General features: G+C 43.8%; 1 protein-coding gene across 1 annotated transcript in view; it reads right to left on the minus strand.

The window, feature by feature from the left end:
- Nucleotides 1-21: 21 nt before the first annotated feature.
- The window catches only part of COPA (coat protein complex I subunit alpha), a 49,796-nt gene continuing 40,645 nt past the window's right edge, over nt 22-9,172 (minus strand). The window contains exons 18-33 of the mRNA XM_024750322.1: nt 8,120-8,282; nt 7,871-8,017; nt 6,950-7,139; nt 6,732-6,827; nt 5,485-5,573; nt 5,168-5,291; nt 4,213-4,302; nt 3,923-4,032; nt 3,442-3,519; nt 3,210-3,278; nt 2,512-2,648; nt 2,068-2,254; nt 1,859-1,969; nt 1,379-1,540; nt 523-717; nt 22-259 (exon numbers count right to left, since the gene is read on the minus strand). Of these exons, the coding sequence (XP_024606090.1) occupies nt 200-259; nt 523-717; nt 1,379-1,540; nt 1,859-1,969; nt 2,068-2,254; nt 2,512-2,648; nt 3,210-3,278; nt 3,442-3,519; nt 3,923-4,032; nt 4,213-4,302; nt 5,168-5,291; nt 5,485-5,573; nt 6,732-6,827; nt 6,950-7,139; nt 7,871-8,017; nt 8,120-8,282 (2,008 nt within the window). The 3' untranslated portion in view covers nt 22-199. The remainder of the gene's footprint in view (nt 260-522; nt 718-1,378; nt 1,541-1,858; nt 1,970-2,067; nt 2,255-2,511; nt 2,649-3,209; nt 3,279-3,441; nt 3,520-3,922; nt 4,033-4,212; nt 4,303-5,167; nt 5,292-5,484; nt 5,574-6,731; nt 6,828-6,949; nt 7,140-7,870; nt 8,018-8,119; nt 8,283-9,172) is intronic.

Raw genomic sequence — 9,172 nt, forward strand, 5'->3', positions numbered from 1 at the left:
CAAAGAAAAAAAAAAAAAAAAAGTCAGGTTTAGACATTTTGATTAGCCATAGAAGAGAAAAGGACATTAGGTTTTAGGGGAGAGAGAGCTAAACATCAATAATATGAAGGGTAGTTGAGGAAGAAGGAGTTAGAAGGATATAAAGACTAACTGTCTGCGGGAAAACACGGTGCTTAACCCTACACACATGAAGCAGGCCTTAGCGAAACTGCAGAGGGCTGATCCTTAAACCAATCACATCTTTGCCAATCTCTGTCACCTATGGAAGAAGAAATAGAAGGAAGTTAGGGATTTGTGAGGGTGAGAAGCCTAGAAAGCCTACTCCCTCCACACCTCAATGAGCACAGTAGAGTGGTTTGTTATTGTTACTGACTGGAAGGAGCAGTGGGAAGTTCTACCCTCCTCCAGTGTCACTGCCTCAAGGTGTGAGGGGGAAATACAGGAGACAAAAAGGACCAACATGCTAGTTGGTCCTTCTCTCAAGACAGAATTCTAGATGTATTTCTCAAGGACAGTACTTACTGTAGTGACCCTGCAGATCTGACCCTTGAACTCAGGCGAATAGCAGGCCCCACTGAGTGGACATTTCTCCACTGGCTTTCCACGGTAGATGGGCCGATAAGATGCAGCACAGATGTCAAAAGGGTTGTGCATGTCATAATTGAGCTGGTAGGCATCTGTAGGGTTCTTCTCACAGGCAGACAGGATTTTGCGGGTCTAAAAGAGTGAAGGAATATTTTATTTACAAGGACTGAAAGCTGCACACCACAACTCAAATGATCTCATCACCATGGTTTAGTAGTTTCTTTGATGTAGGTGCAATTGTACTGAATGAATACAGAATACATCCTCTGTATAGGTCATATGTGAAGGGGTAACAGTTGCCATTCCTGTTGTATCAGGCTTTCTCCTCCTCTATCCCAGAGTGGCTCCATGGATCTAGACCCATACTCCTCCACTAAGTCTGAGAATTCTCAGGGTTAGCCCTGAAAAGGTTAAAACTGGCTTTCACTGCACAAATAGAAAGCTTTTGGAAAACACAAGTAATGGGACATGTATATGGAGGCTAGTGGTGGTGGTGAGGGGAAATCTAGAACTTAGGGACAGGACTGGGTTGATTTTCAGGTACAGAGGACCTGTTCCATATTGCAGGTCACACTCTCACAGTGGTGCCATGTCTGAGTAAGATATTAGTTCAGTTTCCAGGAACAAAAGGAGGTCCCCATGCCAGTAAGTAGAGGATGGTATTTTGTTGGCTCTTTTTGTTGAATGCTGTTATACAGCACTTTGTTTCAGAGACAAGGACCTTGGTCTTCGACTCCCTCCATGTAAGAGCAGATCTAGTTCCCCTACGCTCACTAAAGAAGTTCCCATATACCTGTTGAGCCACCTCTGGCTTGGGCCCGAGTTCCAACAGGCGCCGAGCAAAGGTGGCAGCAGTCTTAAAGTTCTTGAGCTTGAAGAAGAGGTTGAGGGCTGTACGCAGCACCAGGATCATGTGCACTGGCTGCAGGTTTGAGTGGGTGAAATAGGCTGCCATCTGGTGGACAGAAGGAGGAACACATGCCATGCTGATGCTAAAGCTGGGATAGGTCATTTATAAGGGGTCACATATGCATTAGAAACACAGCAAAACAACCAAATAAAAACAGGACTGGCTATAAAGCAGAGAAATCTTCTGCCTCCTAGTTATGGAGGACTGATGAGATGAGGAAGACAGGTGGAGAAATATATCTTTTCCTCACAGAAATGAGCCCAAATTTCTCTTACTCCCCATATTGAGACATAAAGAATTCAGACCTAATAGTGGGTAAAAGGGAAGACACCTCTGTACTGCTTAGAGGCCCAGAGGTCTTACCTCACAGATGCGCTTCTGCTGTTCTAGAGACTCTTTGGGCAGCTTCTTCCTTTCTATCTCCATGGACAAACCCACAATGTACTCACGGCAAATGGTGATGAGCTGCTGAGCCTGGAGAGGGGGCAAAAGAAGGTCATGGTACAGAGGCAAGAAGGTGGGGGTGCCCAGCACTATGACAAGTATGACTATGACACTATGACTGCTCTTACCTCTGCAGTCTCCTGTTTATTGTCCACAACAAGAAGTGGCACACTGAGTAAAATGGAACGGAATTTTTCCACAGCCTCCTCAAACTTGCCCACTGTGGTGAGCTGGTAGCACAGCTGCAACCGTTGGATGAGGTCATTAAGCTTCAGGCCCACAGCTGGTAGACCATTCTTCAGCCCTGCATCCTTCCTGAAAGGGAAAGAAGGATGATCAGGAGCCCACTAGGACTTAAACTCTTCTTCTGGCAACATGATCACAACACCCTACTGTAAAAGAAGCTAGGGAAATGGATGCAGGAGGTGTAAACCAAACCTGACAGAGTGCCAAGCCAAAGATCTTTTCCTACTAGGAAACCTCAGCTCTGGGACAATTCTGTCTCTGAGGTTACCATCTGAAATATCTACCCTAAGTTGGAACAGAGAGAAGCCAGAAGCAAGGGACCTTACCAATTGCGATTAGGGTAGCCATACATGGAGGGCAGGCAGGGCAGAGCCTGATAGGTGGTACGGCCTCGGGCATAGGTCTGCAGGAACAGTTGCTTGTAGGGGCCAAACTGGGTTACCCCTACTTGGTCATGAAGGAGCTGGAACACAAGAGGAAAGAAACATAAGATTTGGGCTCTGCTACTTAAAAACTAGTTGACAGTGGGCAAGGTACTTAACTTCTCTGTACTTGTTTCCTCATCAGTAAATTATATTTAATTACAGGATCTACCTCATTTAATAATACCCATAAAGCATTTATGATAATGCCTGGCACACAGTCAACACTGAATGTTAGTGGCTGTTGCAGTTGTGGTTGTTTTTGTTATTGCTATGATAGCACATGGCTTAGTGTTCAAAAAATACACCTGTTCATTAAGGGGTGCTCACTTCACTGATGTGAGCCAGAAAGCACGCTATAAATGGGTGGAAGATGGCTGGAAGAATCCACTTTACGAGATTACTAAGCCAGATTGAAAGCACGTAAGAGGAAGGCCTTATGAGGCAAGTTTCCTTAGGTAAGACCAAAGACTTCCACGTTAAATATACACCTCTGCCCTTGTGGGTATGATAATTTCCATTTGGTTAAGATGAATCAATCATCCCCCTGGGACCCTAGGCAAGGCACACTCAACAAAAGCCAAGGTAGCTTTAAGACTTACCCGCATGGCTGTTTCAAAAGAGCCTGCCAGGATGTGATCAACTGGAAGCTGAGAGTTATTGCACCAGATCTAACAAGAAACAGAAAACCCAGGATAAGTGAAATTTTGGTCTTTCTCTTCCCAACAGTCCTACTCTATATCTGTAAGAGAAGAGTGTCAATATTCTTTATACATTAATCAAGTATAGCCAGCTCAGAAACACTTATCCCTACAGGACTGTTTCCCTGCTTACCTGAGTTGGGCTGGTTCCCTTAGTGGGGGGCACAAAGAACCCATCCTCAGCCCCACCAGCTACACCAGGGGGTATATCCTAGGGGAAAAACAAAGAGTGAGTCATTTTTTAAGCCATTCAAGCAAGTTGCCCTGATAAATCTAAACACAGCTCTACCTTATTCCCAGCCTCTGTTGGGGAGGAGGGGTGGTGGTTGTGGAAGATGACTCTCAAAATAGGAGAAGCTTTCCCAGTAACAAAACGATACACCAAAAGCCCCAATCAGGCAAAAAAGCTTGCTGCCTTTTCATAAGATGACACTGGCACAACCCTAGTTAATCTTATTCTTCTTTCTTTCAAATGGGAGATAAGCATCAGACTAGGAGGATACAGACCGCCTCCCGTTCAGGGACCTCAGGACAGGTGTTGGGGGGGTGATAAGGCCACCGGCCTCCACTGGGAGAAATGGAGAGAACCTTACAAGGGTGAAAATTCCACATACCAGCTCAGGAGGAAGCTCCAGATCTTCTTCCACGTCCCAGCCACCTCCTTCTTCCTGTCCCTTGCCAAGAGCATCATCCCCCAAACCTTCTGTAGCCTCCACAAACCCATCTGTAAGGAAAATCCAGGCTCAACATAGATTCTCAAAGTGACACAATTTTAGCCAAAGGAAAGAAAAACACTGGGATCCTTGTTGGTCCTATGGTCCTGCACCCTGCAGAACTGCTCCACAACCCAGTCCCACTCCAGGGAGCCCATCTGCCCAGAACACTCCTAGAAGAACATGCATACCTTCATCCAGCTGCAGCTCTGCATCCTCTCCCCAGCCCTCAGTACCAATGGTGTCAATGTCAATGTCAGCAGCCAGTGCTCCTCCCTTCCCTACAGAGGGAAGGAACAGAAAGGAGGAGCTGGTTACAGCCAGCTAAGTCTAAGATATGGCCTCCTCTGCAGGCAAATTGTTGCATCCTTACAGAAGCAGGTGCCAATGTTGTGTCCACTTACTGTTTTTGTTTATTTTTGTGGTATCTATATTATGCTAACCTGGTTAGCATAGGTTTCACAGAGAGAGGGAATAGAAGAGAGATGAAAACAACTGGCCTTCCTGCTACCAAAAACTGCCTCAAACAATTTCTTACTAACCAGCCTTTGGTGCCAACTCTTGGCATTTCTTGCTGAGATCTTTGCTAAGTTACCACCACTACAGTGTGTACAGGGCATGAGGACAAAGGCTAGATGAGAGGATGTAGAAGAAAGAGCAGGACTGGGCACAAAATGCCCAAGGGTCTATTTAGGCTCTCAGCTGGGAGAAACAAACTAGTAGACATAGCCGAGAAAACAGGAGTGTAAGGGTGGGAGTGGTAGTGGGTATACCCACGTGACAGAATTGAGGTAGCTGAGTTAGTACCTTAAGATTGTATGTCATGAATGATAAAACACAGAACGGAGAGTATGACTACATATATGGTAAAATCTAAGAAAATACACCAAAATGTTAACAGTGGTTGTTAGAGCCATGGACTAAGAAACATCTTTTTCCCTCCTATCTTCCAAATTTTAATGATGCCATAATGCTTTTATTTAGTTTTTAAAAGACTTTAACTTTAATTGGCATCTCAGTGTTGCATGAGGTATCACACAGAAAAAAGGATAGAGGAAAAGGATAGAATAGTTAAGGTACTCTCTAGGACAGCTTTTCAGAAAACAAGCACACAACAAATATGCTATGGAAGAAGTGGGCACTTACCCTTGCTGGCAATGGAGCCTTCAAAGAACCCTTTAGATACAGTCAATAAGGGCCAATTGGTATCCAATGGCATGATAGGTGCAGGTGGCTGAAGCAGCTTGGCATTAGGGTCAATGTCTGGGATCTGAAAGATAGAAGGTTAAAAGCAAACAGCTCTCAGGAACCATCTAGGGAAGGTTATGGAGCCTCCTTTGATCTCATTTGTTTCTCTGCCTCTCCTGGTAACCAGGTGGGGAGTAACATTTGTAGGTTTAAATAGTCCCAAGATCTCAGAGTTAATCCTGTAATCAGAGATACTTATGTAAATAAAGACTCACTGCCTCCTTCTCTGGGTCAAATGTCTCCTTCAGGCTCTCAGCTTCTTCATCTAAACCATGGGTAGCAGCTGTGAGATAGGCCAGTGACTCTGTAAAGAAAACAGACTTTGTGGCATAGGTACATTTCCAAGTGAATACTGGTGTCCTGATGTCTGCCTCCTGGTCAAGTCCCTGCATAAGTCCTTCCCTTCAGTGTGGGCTGGATCTATTGACTCGCTTCTAATGAACAGTATGTGGGAGAAATGATGGGATGTCACTTCTGAGATTAGGATACAAAGACAATGGCTTCCATCTTGGGTGCCCTCATTTGCTCTAAGGGAAACCAACTGCCATACTGTGAACTGCCCTATGGAAAAGACCACAGAGCAGAAAACTGAGGTCTCCCAGCCAATAGCCAGTGAGGACCTGAGGACTGCCCACAGCCACAGAGCGAATGTGGGAGTGGATCCTCCCCTACTTGAGCCTTGAAATGTCTGCAGCCTTGGCCAACACCTTGACTGCAGCCTCATGAGAGACACTGAGCCAGAGGCACACAGCTAAGTCATGCTGCAAACTGAGATAATCAACATTTGTTGTTTTAAACTACTAAGTTTTGGGTAATTTGTTATATAGCAATAAATAACTAAAACAGTTGCTTATCCTTAAGATCTATCATCAGTGTTAACAAGAACCTTGGACTCATCCCAGTCTCCTCTCTCTCACATCCCCCCAACCAGTCCCCTTCGACAAATCATGTTGGTTCTACCTTTAAAATATATGCCGAATCTGACCATTGCTCACCCATTCACAGCTAGCACCTTGGTCCACACCACATCTTTCACCTTTCTTATTCCCTAAGGTATCTCAAGTGCTAGTATAATGCTTGGTATACAGTGGGTTCTCAAAAAATACCCCTTAAATATAAAATGAATAAATAAATGGGTGAAACCTCCAGATTTGAAGTAAAACAATAAAACTCTAATGGCATTCAACCAACCACATTTACTACGGTATCTGCTCCAGGACCTTTTAAAAACCCATTTCCCCCAAGATATTAACTATTTTCCTAAGAGTGCCTAGCCAAACTATACTTTCTGGCTGTCCCTCCATTTGGCTTTGAAGAAAGTCTCTGAGCATGGTAGGAGCATGCAGTCTCTTTTGAAAAAATGTGCAATGAAGGGAAATCCCTCACTACTACATATGAATAACTCACCATAAAGAGAAAATACTTCCTAAGGCCCCAAAGGAAGTGAGTCCTGGATACTTACTTTGCCCACAGTTCTTCAGGATCCGTACCCGCTCTGACACGTCTCCCAGGTAGAGGGCATTCTGATAATGGCCACTCATGTCCTTTCGGATCTCAGCTGCACCAAGTCAATAAGAGACACCAAGTTAGGTCTTCTCTCTCAAGTTCTCTCTTGCCTCTATTTGCCTTCTTCCTTCCCCCAAGGACCCCTTTTCCCATCCTTAGTTTCTGGGGTCTCACCAATTTTCATCATCTTGCGAAGTTTCTCTAGATTGCCAGTGATAAGGTACAAGAAGGAAAGTTTGTCAAAGTTTTTGGTGCGCTGATAACACATTTCCACAATCTGGTGGTTCCCCTGTAGTAAGGCCACTTCTCCCAGCTTTTCCCAGCAATTCTTGTCATCCAGTGCTTTGGCTGCTTCCAGAGCAATCTAAAGAATCCCCAGAATTAGAGTTAACAGGTTGGAGGTTATTGTGACTCAAATCTCCCAAGGAACTCTTTACACTTTCAATCCTCCTAGCTTTGTTTTCAATCTAATAGTACTGAAAATTCAATCAACAAATAAGATCCCTTAGGATCCATGGATAGAAGAATCACATCACATTATCCTCCTCCTCAGAAATTTACTTTTACAACAAAATCATCTTCTAGCAGTTGCTGATTCCATAAGGCCAATTCTTGCTTAGCTATCGTATTTCCCATTTGCCAGGTTTGAAGATCCACAGGGGCTCCTCAGAAGAAATAAGAAGGAAGTTCAGAAGTAAGAAAGTCAATTTTCCTTAGGCTTCTCCCCATTTAAAAATAATGCCTATAGACTCTAGGCCTCAACATTTAATAAGTACTCCTTCATCTAAGCCGCCAGTTAGCAAGTCAAATGTCAAGGAAATAATGAAATTTTCCAAATTCTATGCTATCTTGGTTCTGTTCTAAAAGTTACTGAATTCAGACTAACTCAGAGCGACAACAACAATAGAAATGCTGGGGCAGAAGCAAAGATGGGCAAACAGCAACAGGAAGATAGCTCAATCTAACAACTAAAAAAATTCTAAATTCCATTATATTGGCTGAAGAAGCAAGCCCAGAATAATGTCTTCCCAATGCCACCCTAACCCTCTCACCTCCTCTACAACAATATGGGGCTTATAACCATACTTCTCTCACCTCAATGTTTCCACACTCCAGTGCCAGACTAAAGCGAGTTTTCTCATCTTTGACGAAATGCAGTGCCACTTCAGGATATCCCTTCTTCTGGAGATACGCAATGATAGACTGGCCTACAAGTTTGGCGTTCCTTACCATGTGTAGTACCTAGACATTTGGGGAGGGTTAGGGCAGGAAATAGAGATCACTTATAGGAAAAAAGGAGTGCTGCCCTTCTCAATACTCCTAATATGCTTCCTCATTTCATACCTCATCATATTTTCTGTTGATCAGGGCCAGCTTGAACTTGAACTCAGTTGGATCAATTGTGAGCACCCGAGGACGACACTCTCTGTCTAGGCAATATACATTGTTGCCCTTCACCCGTGTGACATAGATAGGTAAATCCAGAGTTCGGATGATCCCATAGTCCCTAAGAATAAGAGTTAGAGAGTACAGCTTTAAGTCAGTGTAAGAGTAAATCCAGCCTGTAAAGAAATAAAACAAGCCTAGGACCCAGCCTTTTATCTTCTCATTACCCTTTTGTCAAGTGCCATTTAAACAATAGTATAGATAGGAAGTGATTCAAAAAAGAGCAGAACCAAATTAATTTATTTTTTTCTCTTGTATGAAGTGGGAAAAGATGGGGCAGATGGTATGATTTCTCTTTATAAGCTAGTACTCTAGGATCTAACAGACACAGGTATCAGAACCAGACCTAAAAGTTAAATCTTAAGTTCTGATATATAATCACTAGGCCACTATGAACAGTTAAACCCTTCCTTATAAGTTATAAGTGAAAGTGGAAGAGAGGTAGATGTGAAGACTTCTGATGTACAAAGAAATGATGCAAAGCACATAATATATATATATATTTTTTTGCAGTACGCGGGCCTCTCACCGCTGTGTTCCCTCCCGCTGCAGAGCACAGGCTCCAGATGCGCAGGCCCAGTGGCCATGGCTCACGGGCCCAGCCACTCCGCGGCACATGGGATCCCCCCGGACCGGGGCACGAACCCACGTCCCCTGCATCGGCAGGCAGACTCCCAACCACTGCGCCACCAGGGAAGCCCAGCACATAATATTTTAAACTGAATAAAAATTAAAAGTTTACAGATTAAAACTTGTGGCTATAGCTAACACAATACTTGATGGACAATTTATAGTGTTAAGTGCATATACTATATTAGAAGAAAGACTGAAAATTAATGAGGTCTACATGCTTAATATTAGGAGAAAGACTAAAAATTAGTAAGCATCCAACTCAAAAATTGGATGGTTCTTTTTTTTTTTTTTTTTTTTTGGGACTCTGTGCCCTGCCTT

Source organism: Neophocaena asiaeorientalis, unplaced genomic scaffold (assembly GCF_003031525.2).
Source record: "Neophocaena asiaeorientalis asiaeorientalis breed wild unplaced genomic scaffold, Neophocaena_asiaeorientalis_V1.1 scaffold315, whole genome shotgun sequence".
In the NCBI taxonomy this organism is placed as follows: domain Eukaryota; kingdom Metazoa; phylum Chordata; class Mammalia; order Artiodactyla; family Phocoenidae; genus Neophocaena; species Neophocaena asiaeorientalis.